The sequence below is a fragment of the Plectropomus leopardus genome, chromosome 7 (assembly GCF_008729295.1).
Source record: "Plectropomus leopardus isolate mb chromosome 7, YSFRI_Pleo_2.0, whole genome shotgun sequence".
NCBI classification, from domain to species: domain Eukaryota; kingdom Metazoa; phylum Chordata; class Actinopteri; order Perciformes; family Serranidae; genus Plectropomus; species Plectropomus leopardus.
In genome coordinates this window covers 450,741-465,605 of record NC_056469.1, presented here as the reverse complement: position 1 = coordinate 465,605, position 14,865 = coordinate 450,741, and the positions used below count along the sequence as shown (strand labels likewise).

Here is a 14,865-nt window from a genome sequence, read left to right as displayed (position 1 = left end):
TATATGTAACTTCTGACAACAGATATCAACTACAGAATAATACATTGAATATTTCTGTCAGTTCCAACTCTTTTTTTGCATCTTTTTCTTCTTCTTCTGCTGCTTTTTGGTCCAGTAACGTTTCTGTAGCTGATTCTCTCTCTGTCATTGAATGTCAAACACTGAAACACATGCACATCATTCACCTGGATACAACTGAGTAAGACAACAGTCAAACAGACCTGACAGTATGAATAGGCTTTACCTTTAGCTGAGACACCCATACACTATTACTAATTATCATAAGGCTAGATTACTGTACAGCTATGCACCAAAGGGTTCACTCTGCTGTTCTAGATAAAGAGAAAGAGCACCTTATTTACAACTTTATTTACATCTGCTTTGAAAAATAAAACTAATACAACAAACAAAGAGAGAAAGAAATATTTCAAACATAGCTTTCCTGTTTGTCGGCCGTTTTAAGGCTGCACAAGTTTGGACTTTTAGAAAATTAAACTAATGAAAATGTTTCTGTACAGATAGCTGCAACACACCGGATAGCTTATTGCCAATGCCCTTAAAGAATTTCCCCATTTCCTGTCTTTCATTTGTTGGCCAGCTCTTTAAAGCACAGGTTTACCTGCACCACACACTCTTCTTCTAACCAATGACACTTTACACCTATGTTATCAACAGCATATCGCTCCAAAAAGTTTACACGTTTTAAAAATAAACTTTACTATTCAACATACTGTATGTACATGAGTCAACACACTGCACCCACATGTACAGTCAGCTATGGGTGACATGTGGGTGCTGGTGGTACTAAAAGAAGTCAGCAGAGGCCAAACCAGGACACATTACTTGAGTCAGACACAGCTAATGTTCTCTACCAGTAACACATTAAATTATGAATAAAACAATACCAATACTTCATTTTAAATAAATGGTCAGCAGTAACATTTCATTATCTTGCTACAGAGAAGTGTGTGCGCACGCACACATGCGCATGCACACACACACAAGTCTTGGGGTCTCATTTGTTAAAGTAAAACTCTGTTGCCTCTATAAAGAGCCTCTGTCCATGTTTAAAGGGGTTTTGACACATCATATGGATTCATTCTAGAAGAAATAATTTCAAAAACATAAAACAGATTGTCTGAGTGCAATATGGAGTCAAAATTAAAACCTTTTCTCTTCAGGTAAAACAAAGGTTCCTGCATGGATTTATAAAGATAAAATCCACACCATAAAGCTGCTGACGGCTAACGTTGAGTGAAGATGGAAGGAGGGCAGGAGTGTTTCTGTTCTCTGTATAAGCATAGAGTTAGCTGCCAGCTACAAACTATTACAATCCTTATTGTGAAATTACAACACTGATTCCAAAAACAGTTGGGAAACTGTACAAAACACAAACAAGTAACAAGTTGCAGACTTTTTTTTATACCCATATTCAGTTGAATACAGTACAAAGACAAAATATTTAATGCTCAGACTGATGAACTATATTGTTTTATTTGTATATGTACACTCATTCTGAATTTCTGGCCAGCATCACTTTCCAAAAAAGTTGGAAAAGGAGCAACAAAAGACTGGGAAAGTTGTGGAATGCTCTTAAAAGGCCTGTTTGAAACATTCCACACATCAGCAGGTTAATTGATAACAGGTGAAAGAATCATAAGTGGGTTCGAAAGGGGAAGTTGTTGACAAGCAAGGATACTCACAGGTGAAAAAATCCATCTTCTTCATTATGCACATGTTCCAACAGCGTGGCTTCATAGTAAAATAGTGCAGCTACTAGACTGACCTGCTGCAGTCCAAACCTGACTCCCACTGTGTTGAGCATTATGAAGAGCAAAGCCCGACAACTGTTAAACAACTGAAGTCACATATCAAGCATGAATGGGAAAACATTTCACTTTCAAAGTGGTGAACATGTTCCTGTCCCACCTTTTTGGAACATGTTGCAGGCATCAAGTTCAGAACAAGTGTTTATTTACGAAAAACAATAAAGTGTATCAATTTGAACACAAAATATATTGTCTTTGGATTGTATTCAACTGAATATAGGTCAAAAGAGATTCACAAATCAATGCATTCAGTTTCTTTTCATGATTTCATGATGACCATCATATCCAACATGTTAGGGTATAGACATTAGACAGGTGGCTGTTAAGCATGTTGGTTTTGATCACGTGCTGGTAGCAGAGCATACAGTTGTAGTGCAGGTGGTGCTAATATAGGTCAAAGGGGATTGACAAATCAGAATTCTGTTTTTATTAATGTTTTACACAGCATCCAACCTTTTTTTGGAATTCGTGTTGTACAACTTAGCCTCAATATATGTTTTTTGGTACAATTGTGACCAAGTTAAAAATGTTCTGTAAAATTATGCTCTTTTTAAAATTAACTTTATAATTTTATAATTTATAAATTACTATTTTGTTCTTATATTGACCTTTTTCCCCCAAAATATTGACGTTATGCTCATAACATTACATAAAATGACTTTTCTTGCTGACATTTTTTTCTCTTCACAGTACAGCTACTGTACAGTACTTTTACTGTTATGTTTTCCATACCATGTCCAGTAACCATCAAACCTTCATCATTTTCATATGGTCTCAAAACAGCATATTGTTCTGGGATATTTTTGAAGTGGGCTGTATGAGGTAAGTATCTATGGTCAGTGTATTACCTGCAGCGGATGTCACTTGACACGCTCCCTGTTTGGAGAAGCAGACAGGTGGATGGAGGTCAGCAGCAAAACCTATTTTAGCCAATTAAGACCTGCATGAAAAAAATCAATATCAATTTAAATGGACGCTATATTTAGAATATTTTTACCACTGTACCTTGCCATCAGACAGGCACTAATGGATGTTACCAGCATTTTGGTTGGCTTTAACTAAATGCTGTTCACCATAGAGACAAAAGGATACCTTGTAAACTGGAAGACACAGAGAAGGACTTCTGCAGAGGAAGACTGAATGGGCTGAGAAAGACAGAGAGGGGGAAGTTTCTGTAGATACAGAAAGCTAAGAATGAGCACACAGACAAAGAGAGCTGCTGCCATGAGTTTGTGACAACACTGTGTCAGGATATGAAAGATGATGCCAGTGCTCCAACTTTCCTGGCTGTTTGTTGAGTCCTTTCATTTATTTGTAGTTATGAATTATTTTTTCATAGCTGGGCATTTAGGGTTGTGTGCTCTTCAGCATATGTCTCTCTGTCATTTGCAGTGCTTTTATGTAACCCTGCTGAGAGAAATGTTCACTGCAAAGTCTGTCAGGTGGAGTGTTCATGTTTATATTCAGTGTAACTGGCCACAGCTGCCATGAACAGCCCTGAATAATAAAAACAAGCACTATCGTTGATATCTTTAGAAAAGTGAAGTTTTATTTCAGTCGGATTGTGTGATAGCATTTTCTAACTCCACTCCTGACCTGCAGTGTAATAAAGTGCAGGCACAGTTGGTTCTGTGGTTGAGAAAAAATGGCGCCAAAGCAAAGGGCTGACTGACGTTTAGGTAAAACAGAGAAAATATTGTCCATATTTTTAAGCAGAACTTTTTTTCAAACAGTAAAAATACATTTTGCTGCAAACCCCTGTCCACAGCATCACAGAGCTGAACTTCCATGGCTTTAATCCTGTCTGCTTCTCTGAACAGGGAGCATGCTGAATGACATCAACTGTTAGTGATACACTTACTATTGAGAAGTGCCTCATTCAGCCCCACTTCATCACAACTATCCTTTTAAATTGTAAAAACATCAGTTCCACTTATCTAGGGGGCATCTGTGGGACACAAAACAAGGATTAAAAGAGAGACTGATACATGTTAAAAACAAGTTGAGGACAGCAGCAGAAGGCAGGTGTGTTGATGGTGAGCTGATGTGAGCCAGCTCACCGCGACAGTCAGGGGATGAAACTCAACCAGCGCGCAGAGGGACTGAAAGGCGGAGCTTCAGATGACCTGGCAGCAGCTGGCGGGAGCCGAGGTGCAGAGCAAGCTGTCTCTTGAGCCTCCTCCCCGCTGGATGTTCACAGAGATGGTCTTCTCACACAGAGGTAGTTGAAGCACTCCGTTTTTCAAAGTGCTCAGGTTGCTGTGGACCACCCTGCCGCCTGGCCCCACCTGCAGGCCGGGGGGGCCATGCTGCGCTGTCTTGCGGTGGTGGTGCGCAGTGTAAGAGCGAGGCAGGGCAGTGGTGGTGGGGAGGGTGACCGTGTCCAGGCACCCAGTGGAGCCAATGCACATCTTCCAGGCTGATTTCTCCTGGATCTTCATGCTCTCTCCTGAGAGGCTACCAGGGTCAATAATGAACCCCCCCCCTCCCCCCTCTCCCCGTCCCCCTCCCCCCCCCCCGTGCTGCCCCCCCTGGGGGCGGGAGCTGAGGCACAGACTCATCAGCTTCAGACTTTCCATCAGCTCTCCTGGAGGAGGTGGTAACGGAGGAGGGGGAGATGGTGGCAGTGGAGGAGGGGTGTGTAGTGCTACTGTTGTTACAACAACTGGAGGGGCTGTCTTCTCCTTTATTACCCCCTCCTCCTCCTCCTCCTCCACCCCCTCCTCCACTGCCACCATCTCCCCCTCCTCCGTTACCACCTCCTCCAGGAGGACTCCCCCTGTCAGGACCAGAGGTTCCCCCTCCCTCTCCAGGAGGTTTACTTTGCCCTGAGCTGCTGCCTCCCCCGTTGCCCCCTGAGCTGCCGGGGGGCCCCTCGCTGCTGTCCCTTCTGTTCCAGCCGTAACTGAAACCTGAGTCTTTATCCAGACGCCTCCGGTGGCTCTCGGAGTCGTCATCGCTGGTCTCAGAGCTCGAACATGACGACCCCCTCCCCTGGCTCTTGCGTCTGTGGTAGCGCTTTTGCGTACCTCCCGGGGATGAGGAGGAGCCTGTGCCCGAGCCCAGATTAGCAGCATTCCCGGCCATGTTCATCTTGAGACGGCTGAGTTTGGGCGGCAGTCCCTCGTCCATCTCAAAGTCATCATCTGACTCCCCTTCCTCCTCAAAGATCTGGTTGAGCACTGGGGCGCTCTTCCTGGAGGTAAGGCGGTTAGTGATGGAGGGGGGCTTACGCCTCAGAATCACCTGGGTTGGAAGGGGAGACGGGTCCTGCTCCTCCTCCTCCTCTTCATCCTCCTCTACCCTGCAAAAACAGGAGACATGGATGGTGTGACTTAATTGACCAGGGGAGAGACGGATCACATGGCTGCACCCTGCAGGACCACTCTGATTTCAAGTGAAGTTACCATTGATGGTGTCACATGACTTTATTCATATCACACACTTATTCATTTAATAACTCCCTCCTACAATTCCAGACTTTTAAAGACATTTTTAGACCTTAAATATTGAACACTTTACGACTTCTTTAGGATCTGCTGGGACCCTGTCAATATATGCGATCATAATCAGTTATGGCCCTGATCAGCCCAGATTCCAATCTTTGAGACTGGAATCGGGACATCCCTATTCCCAAACTAAAACCCAGCCTCCATTTTGGGGAGTTGTCATGCTACTTCATGCACACCCTTCTGTGATGGCCTTTGAAAAACTTTTCTGAATGTTGCAGCTAAAGTGCAGAGAGGATAGTACAGTAGAAGGTTGAGATCTAGTCCCTTAAAACAGATCACCATTGTTTGTTTGGAATAATGTCACTAACATGTCCTCAATGAATAAACTCAGACACCCTTTACAGCAACACTGTAAGCGCATCAACGTATTGTAGTGTGTTGGGGATGTGTAGGTAGGGCTTTCCCAGCATTGCTTTGGGGACTGTGTTTTGGAGTGTGTTTAGATGTGTGCAGGGTCATTCAGGCATTGCCCATCATGCTCTGTTCTGTGTTAATGTTCTCTGTATGTTTGCTCATGTGACACTTTTTTTTGCTCCGTGAGTTGGGTCGGTCTCACGGTTGGAGATGTCCCTTTTGTGTACTTGTGATTGTTGGACATTAAGGTGTGCAGAGGCTAACTGAGGAGCACTTCCTGATTGAAAGTTCATTTCTACCTCTTCTCTGCTGTAAAACACCCAATCTCAAAAATCTGAATAATCCATGCAGTCACATTTGGTCAAAGATATGAGTCCAGTAAACACTGTTTTTTTTTTGGTTGCATTCTGTGATGCCGTATTTATCTTAAGTTAGCTTTTATTGTAGATCCAATCTTATTAATATTTTGCTTTAGGGGATGCACTGAGTTCAGGGGTAAGAGAAAATGAAAGCAGTGCTCTGTTGATTTAATTCTGGGTAAAAGGTTTTGGTACAAATTTGTTTACATTTTGTTTTTTAGAGATGCACTGTGAATAAGGACCAGTCTTATTTTGATGCCAAAGCAAAAGCAATGCTTCTCATTTAAATGTGAAAGTACAGTGAAAATATTTTGTCTCTAAAGTCAATGAATAATTGTAATAAATTATCATGATTATCATTTTGGTGCCAACCACAGCACTACAAAGCTATCAATATCACCGTTATTTACATAAGTCTTCATGTACTAACTCCTTTTTCAGACAGTGACATTGGATGATTTCATAAAAACAAACACACAATAAAAACAATCCATTTGAGTCAGACCTGAACAGACAGGTTCTCTGCTTGGCTGCAGCTGAGGTGGATGGTGTGGCCCTGACGGTCCCAGAGGCAGACCCTGGAGCAGGGCCCGAGGTAGCAGCACAGGCTCCCTGCAGTCAGATGGGAATAAAAAAAGAGCAGCCACATGCATTCATTCATAAAGTCACTAGAACCTGGATCTGCATCAGTTTTGTTTTGTTGCATTCAGTCACCTGTAACAAGAATTCAAACGTGTTGAACCTGGAATAGTTAATTTGATTTCTTTTGAAAACATGGGAAAAAGGCGATGAGAAACTTGGAAAGAATTGTCTAGCAAATTGCAAGGAAATGTGTAAAAGGTGACAAGAAAATTACTTGACTACTAGCTTTGGGGAGATAATAGATATAAAAACAAGAAAAAATGTCCAGAAAACTATATTTATACTTCTTAAAATGATATATTTTAAATTATGTTACAAGATATATATATTTATTTCATTTTAGCTCTTTCTAAAGGTCGTATTCTTGTTTCTTTTTGTTTTTTTACTTTTATTGCTTATATGCTATATGTTTTGTGCTTATTTTCAGCTAATTTCCTTGTAACTTTGTATTAATTTCTTGCTAATTTTTAGGCCATTTCTACTTAAGTTGCTAATTGCTTTCTTCTCATGTTTTTGAAAGAAATCAAGCTTATTTCCTCAGGTTCCAAAGGGTTAAAGGAGTACTTGACCCACAAAGTGATCGCTGATATATTAGTCAAGTTGTTTTACCTTGACTTTGTGAAGAAAACTGTCTTTCTTGCATCCCAGCTAGCAGGGAATATTCCCACAAAATTTTACCTACAAGTTGCAATAATGTTTTAAAAAAATCATTTTAATCAAATGTTCAAACAACATTTTAAGGATGTTTATCATTTCAAAAAGTGTTCCTGTACAGTTAAATGCTGACTAAGACATAACTTTTTAACTCCAATATTCTGACTATGTTTTGGTGATGTTAAGAGTTGACAGAATCATAGAATGTTCTTTTATAAAACATTCCCACGTTACATGACAACAAAGGAAGAACATTTTCGAAGCAATATTCAGAACATGTAATTGAGGACTGAGCTTACACACCTTTTTTAGATGAAAATATAATGTAATGTGATGTATTAACAATAAAAATAAATAAATAAATACATTTTTATGTTTATAGAGAATAGAGAATATAGAGAATGTTGCCCAAACTTGAAAAAGAATGTTCTGGTAATATTAACAAAACTTTAACATGTACTTTAACCACTGAAAACGTGTCTAAAACATTCAGTGGTTGCATTTAAACCTTCTGAGAACATTTGTAGACCCAAAAATTGCTAGCTGGGTTGTCTCTACCATGAATAGAGAATCCAAAAATAAATACATAAATATTGTTGATTAATTAAAGTAAAGGTGACAGCAAAATATATGAAAGCATCTGTAAAAAGGCTCTACTTCCTACGGAAACTTAGGAAGGCCAAATTCCAGAGCAAGATTCTGGTTAACTTCTACAGAGGAGCAATAGAAAGCACACTGACTGGAAACATCACAAACAGGCACGGTTCATGCACGGCCCAGAACAGGAAGGCTCTACAGCGGGTGATTAAAACTGCCCAGAACATCACTGGTTCCCATCTACAGAGCATCTGTGACCTCGGTGAAGTGAGGTGTCTGCACAGAGCCCAAAGGATACTGAAAGACAGCAGCTACCCCAGCCACAGTCTGTTCACCCTGCTGCCATCTGGAAAAAGATACAGAAGTATCCGCTGCAGAACCACCAGACTACAGAGCAGCTTCTTTCCCTAAGCTGCGAGAATCCTCAACTCCTACTTCGACGCCAAAAGATGTAGCAGGATTTAGGGACTAATTTTAATTTCATTTTTTTCTAAACTACGTTTAAAAAATGACTAATAAATCTACCTTGTACCTTATAGCTTGTGTACAAACTCACACAACTCCTCCAGTAAAATCCAAGTCTCAATTATCTGAGAGTGAAAGCATTTACAAGGTTCACTTTTTGTTCCTGTCAGAAAAGGCTGAAGGCACTGATATTTTTATAGAGATTAACATTTTCAGTTTTTGGAGTCTTTGCCCACTAGAGGCCTGTGAGAAAAACATTTTCTTCACTACTTCAAGGTAGCAGGACACAACTATCTGATTTATAAATGGTCGTTTTATGGTTGAAGTTTCCTTTAAGTATCCAGTGCATTCAGACAGAGCCACATTCCTTTAATATTTCCAGCGGTGAAAACGCACGCTGGGTGTGATGAAGGTGAGTGTACCTGTGCTTGCAGTCCTGGAGAGTCACTCACTGTTTCAGTGCGTCGGCCCAGCTCCATCATGCCCTTGGAGCGATGTCCATTGAGCAGGTTTTCTGCACTGCGGGCTGGGGACTGGGGGCCCCCAGCATGGGAGATAGAGGATGCTGCCAAGCTGTCCTCTATGTCCTGGTGCATGTCCACTCTGGTAGGCCACGACTGCCTATAGAAATAAGCCAGATGATGAAGACAATGCATAGAAGAATATGAAAACAATTTAAAAAACAAACAAAAATGAATGATCAACAAAATGTGAATTGATACATAAAAAATACATTTAATACACATGTACATGCTGCTCCTAATGCACTGTAGTTCACACGCAAATCATTCATAAGGTGAATTTCAGATGGGTCTCTGCAGCTTTCCAGTCCATCCTTGTTGTACTTGTTGATTTCTTTATCTTTATCTTCTTATACACGCACAACATGAACCAGTCTTTTCGTTTGGTTATTAAAGTATTTGACCCACGAAAAAAGTCCCAAGGACAAACTATGGAATGGAGATCACAAACATGTACCACCAACTCATCATGTTTCTGCACACCATTGTCATGGTGAAATATCCATTGTCATTATTATTAAATGTCAGGATTAAGGATCAATGACTCATTCAGAGCTCTCATGTTGAAACTAACTTCACAAAATGCTCTACATGAAATAATTAGAATGCACTGTATGCTAAAATAAATAAATAAATATATTAAACAATCAGTTAAGATGACAAACAACCTTAAAACATTGTTTTCGCTCCCTTAACTTATATTCAATCTCCTTCTTATCATCTGACCCGCAGCTGTCTCAGCTGAAACTGAGTGTACGCTGCTCTGAAAAGTGTGTGAGGTGTTCACATTCTAACTCCCTTATGAATACCAGTCAGTGTGGAAAAAGGTGTACGCATGGTTTTTGTGCGTTCACATGGTCTATGCATCTAGCCCCTGGTATGTGGGTCAGTCTGAGGTCCCCTTAAACACATTTAACTCAGTCTTGTGCACAGGAGGCTGAAGATTCATTTCAGTTCAGTAACACCGAGCTTCATGACTGGCTGTTTATCCATCTGTCTGTCTGATTTGCAAATCATTGCATTCTGTTTTTTATTAAAGCTTTAATTAGTGTCCCAACTGTTTAAGAATCACATTTGTAAGATAAACAAGGTTAGTAGAGAAGCAAAGAGGAAATACTTGGACAGTTAAAGGGATGAACTAGGATATATTTTCTTAGTTTTTACCTTTATGGTGACTGACTGAAGTCAATCAGTGAATGGGACGGATGTTGAACATTACATTGAGATAGACTCATGATGAAAAGTCACAGAGACTAAGGCCCAAATATGACATATTGTGAACTATTCTCTCTCTCATGTCCTCTTCTGCACCTCTCCTGAGCACAGCAGGTGGAGGCCTAGTTAAGCCAGCAATGGAAGATAAACCTTTGGAGATGTAACCCAGTCTGAATCAGCTGTGCCTGGACTCTGCCGAGAAGAGCCAGACAGGCTGCAGTGTAAAGCAGCCGAGCAAGAAAGGTCAATTATCCCCCTCTTGACTCATACCATGACTCGTAATGATGATGAGCACTGATATTTCTTAGTTAAACTCTTTACTAGTTCCAGAGTTGGTGCAGAAGCCATAGAACGAGGGAGGTGGCCTTCAGCTGGGTTTTGTTTTTTTACCTGAAGTGTGCCTTGATGTTGCTGGGGCTGGAGGAGCGGGTCTGCACCTCTTTTTCCTGCTTCTCCCTCAGGATCCTTTCTGCTAGTAGGTAGTATGTAGCTGTGATGTGGTTGTATTTGTTGGTCTCCAGGGCTCTGAAACAACAAAGTCACATTAGGAACAACTACAAGTGGGAGACACATATTGCTTTTATACAATACTTCTGTGAGGGCAATTTATAAGTATCAGTAAAAAGTGATAACAGATCATTAATTATTGGCTTGCTACTTTGTGTAGGTCTACATGTTAGTACAGGCCAGCTCCTTTCTAACTGTGCATTTGTCTGTGTGTTTTCCTTTATTGTACAACCAGTGAAACAGGAGTCTGTTTAAATCGCAAGTTTGTTTACAATAACTTCGGGGTAGAAACCTGCCACATATAAATGGTGCTGAGCCAACTCTTCCTTTATTGATTAGTTTTATGCCACCTAAAAAAAATCAGTATCAGTTTAAGTGTACGCTATATTTTGAATATTCTCACCGCTTTACCTTGTTGTAGGACAGCCTTTACCTATGAGGATTTGAAGCCACTTATTCCAAAACACTCACCTAAACTGAACAAAAATGTACACTTAAACTGATATTGATTTTTGCAGGATATGTTTTGCAGCAGCCCCATTTCACAGAAGTAAATAATAAGTTTCTGTGCTGGTGTTGTGTGGAAGACTGTTTCCCCGTCGATATGTATTACTTCTACCTAAACCTGACCCTGACCCTATAAGGGCCTATACTTCATTTATCAGAGGAGAGGGGTGGCAGGGGTGTGACTCATTTGTTCATGTCGACCGAAGCTATAAATGCTTTTCCACATCAATCACCCTCCATCCCCCATTAATAACTTGAATATTTTTTTTTGTAATCACACCAAATATAGGTCTTCTAATGCTTGCTAATGCAACTGCTAAACACCGCAACGTTAGTTATCATGAAAACAAACATTGAATTAAGCAAAATGAAAATCCTCCTTAAAATGACATGTTAAAGAGCCATTGGAAACTTGATTTCTCTGTGTTTACAGCTCCAGGCTATGATAAATGCTGTGATTTTGCAGATTTTTTAGAAAACATGCCTTTCAAATCCACTAGCGGGATTTGGGGCTCAGAGGTTATTTCAAATAAATACAAAATACCACCATTTAAAGTTGTATGTTGCTCACCTGAGCCACAGTAAAAAAAAAAAACATCTCTCATTAATTTTCTTTTAAATACCAGGTACAACACTTGTAGATTTGGTTTATCAACGACGTTAGCAAAGCATCACAGTTCATAAAATAATCAAAGCAGAAGCATCTCACAGGTCGGACCACCTTGTTTAACTCTATCTTTACATGTTACAACTATGACTGAAAATGACAACAGAAAAAAAAGTTTGCTTAATTTACATATGTCCTCACTTCAAAACAGCAGCCAGTTTTCTACCTAGAAATGACTTTCGTAAAGCAGCACAATGTCAAAGTGATTAAGTCTATAAATTCAAAATATTCAGATAGCTTTCTGTGATTTCCAACATCTGCGTCAACACCAACTGTCAAATATCACAGTAATTAATATCTCCAACAGCACGGCACTAGATAAATGTAGCTAAGTGGTTGAATCAGTAGATTTCTATATCTTTGTTGAACTGCAACTAGTCCTGTCTGCAGTAGATTTCGTCACATTGCTGCACATGATGCTCTCATTTCTTCACTAATTCCAACTTTTGGTTGCAACTGAGAATAAATGAAGTACCCAACTACAATGGCCTGTTCAAATTTAAATTGTGTAGTCCATCAGTGCAACAAGACTGATTAAAGTGGTTGTCTTTGTGGTCCAGCAGAAGGTGCTCTAAAATTTCCTACCAACTCCATGTACTGCATGCCCTAAGATCCCGTAATCATGAAATCAAACTATCAAGTATTTTGGCTCCTCCACTTGCAAAATGGCTCACAAAGATAAGGCTGTTTGCTGTCTTTGTAAAAAAAAAAAAAACCAAACAAACAGCTGCCTTCCGCTTCAACAACAAATGTGAAGACTGTACAACCTCATCTGACTACTGTTCACATACTTTATATGCAAGGATAAACGGCCCATCTGCATTGTTTCTGTTGAAGGTTGTTAGTATAATGACAGAACATGATATAAATTCCAAGTTGCACCACAGACTCCTACAGAGCCGTGTCTTACTGGTACAACTGTACATCTATTAGGAGACATAACTGATAAATCCTTCAGTATATTTCTGTTGATTCACAACACAGACACTGATTCACTGTGTCATGTTGAACACTGCAGTGGTGTGGTCTTTTGAGCTTTTTGTACATTATAAACACTGCTTTTATTGTCATGTCAGCTGCTGGGAATCTAATTACTGAATTGTTCCAGACTGTCAAATATTTCACTTTTTCAGATTGAACTATTTAAAAAGACATGGAAATGGAAGTTATACTGTAAACAGTCATCTAATGGCCTTTATTAACCACAGCTGCAGGGAGAAGCAGGACTTTGCTCTCTAGCAGGCTTATCCTGGACACATGCCAGTGAAGATGTGTGTTCTATGTGTATTAGATGTACACACAGCTGGGTCCACCTGCTGGGCAGTTCTACATGACACACCTCCGACAGTGCCATTGTGCTGGCTGCAGGATCATGAGCTGGGAGCCACCCTTCACTAATGTTTTGCTCCCTTAATCCCGCAGCATCTCGCAGTGGTGGAGCAGCGGAAGCTGCCCCCTGCAGCCAGCCCAAGGATCCTTGCTTTTCCCATGCCTTGTCCTTTCTTCAGACCCGGAGCCAAATGCTCCCTTGTTCTGCCTCCTCCACAAGGTCTTTGAGAGCCCTCCCCAGCTTGGAGCTTGTGATCCAGAGAGACCTTAGGACCCGCTGGGTGCATGTTCCAGTGTAACCTCTGCAGCCAACTTCCACAAGAAAGGTAAGAGCCCTCCACCCTGCTTGTGAGCACTCAGCAGGCCAGCTTGGATTATTTTTTCTTTCTCTCCAAGGCAGACTCCATTCCTTTTTCCCATGAGACAGTCAACTCTCCCATAATGACAGTCATAGTAGAGGTGGATCAGAGTACCAGGGAGGTTGTCTGCATCCATTTTAACTAGCTGCTGATGGTGTTTGCTGTGAATGTAAATTCTGATGTCTTGAGCACTGGCACCGCTCAAAACGCTTTTTATGTTAAACCCATGCAAACTGCATTTTTCCAGAGACATTTCTGTCAGCAGATGTTGTGCCACAGCTTCTTTTAATCAAGTGGGGCAGAGCTAATTGACTGCTCAGCCAGGGGCATTAGAACTTAAGGTTTGAGGGCCAATCAAAAGTCCTAGTCTGTCGCTGACTGTGAATGAACCTCTCAGATGCTTGAGATAATGAGGAAATGAGCTGTGTGTGATAGCTAGGCAAGGTCTCTACTGTGTACCACTTAAGCTCACTGTGTCATACAGGAAGCAAAGAGTGTAAAGTGTGGTAACACAACGTCACACACACTCTGAAACAACCAATCAAAGACTGATGCTCAGTGTGAAGCATGTCTCTTGCTCTACAAGTATCTCATGAGCTTATCCACCGTATCTGTGCAAGAAGCACATGGTTTGCTCATCTGTCAGCATACGCACACACATGAACACTCCCTGTCAGTGTGTACATACACATGTAACTGTGAAGTGGTTAGAGGGGACGTAGCTCTGAAGGCAGGAGAGGAAAGACAAAGGCAAAAGGTGCACATGAAGAATTCATTCTTCAACCTTTATTTAACCTCGAGATATCATTGAGAGCATGCCCTCATTTATAACAATGTTGAGAGTACAATCAATAAAGTTCAAAAACAAACAACAAAACACAAGAAACAACAACAGAATAAGCAGAGGAAGTGGAGCGCAATTAGAAACAATTGCATCAATGTAAACACTCAGAGTGGTGTATTTGTGTGTGTGTGTGTGTGTGTGTGTGTGTGTGTGTGTGTACACTTAATATTAGGGCCAAACCATGTGGGAAAATAATACAACTGGGATTTTTTTAATACCAATTTTGCAGCTACTATTTAGTATGCAATGAAAAAAAAACATTACCTTTTTTTTTTTCCTTCTATATATCTGTATTATTATTATTATTATTATTATTATTATTGTGATTCAAAAATGTATATGAATCTGACTTATCTCCTGTCAGTTACAAAAACTTAAGTGCACAGTGACTTGGCTCTACCACTGAAACATATCTAACTCGCTTGACTTTCGTCAGCAGGGTATCTTGAGCAGCAGGATGCGGGGACTTGACTTGACTGAAACCTACACTCAATATTTACTTGA

General features: G+C 40.6%; 1 protein-coding gene across 1 annotated transcript in view; it reads right to left on the bottom strand.

Moving 5' to 3' along the window:
• Nucleotides 1-1,515: 1,515 nt before the first annotated feature.
• snrka (SNF related kinase a) overlaps nucleotides 1,516-14,865 on the bottom strand; it is a 55,020-nt gene continuing 41,670 nt past the window's right edge. Inside the window, 5 exon segments of the mRNA XM_042489467.1 lie at nucleotides 1,516-4,417; nucleotides 4,419-5,133; nucleotides 6,560-6,666; nucleotides 8,835-9,033; nucleotides 10,539-10,673. Of these exon segments, the coding sequence (XP_042345401.1) occupies nucleotides 3,947-4,417; nucleotides 4,419-5,133; nucleotides 6,560-6,666; nucleotides 8,835-9,033; nucleotides 10,539-10,673 (1,627 nt within the window). The 3' untranslated portion in view covers nucleotides 1,516-3,946.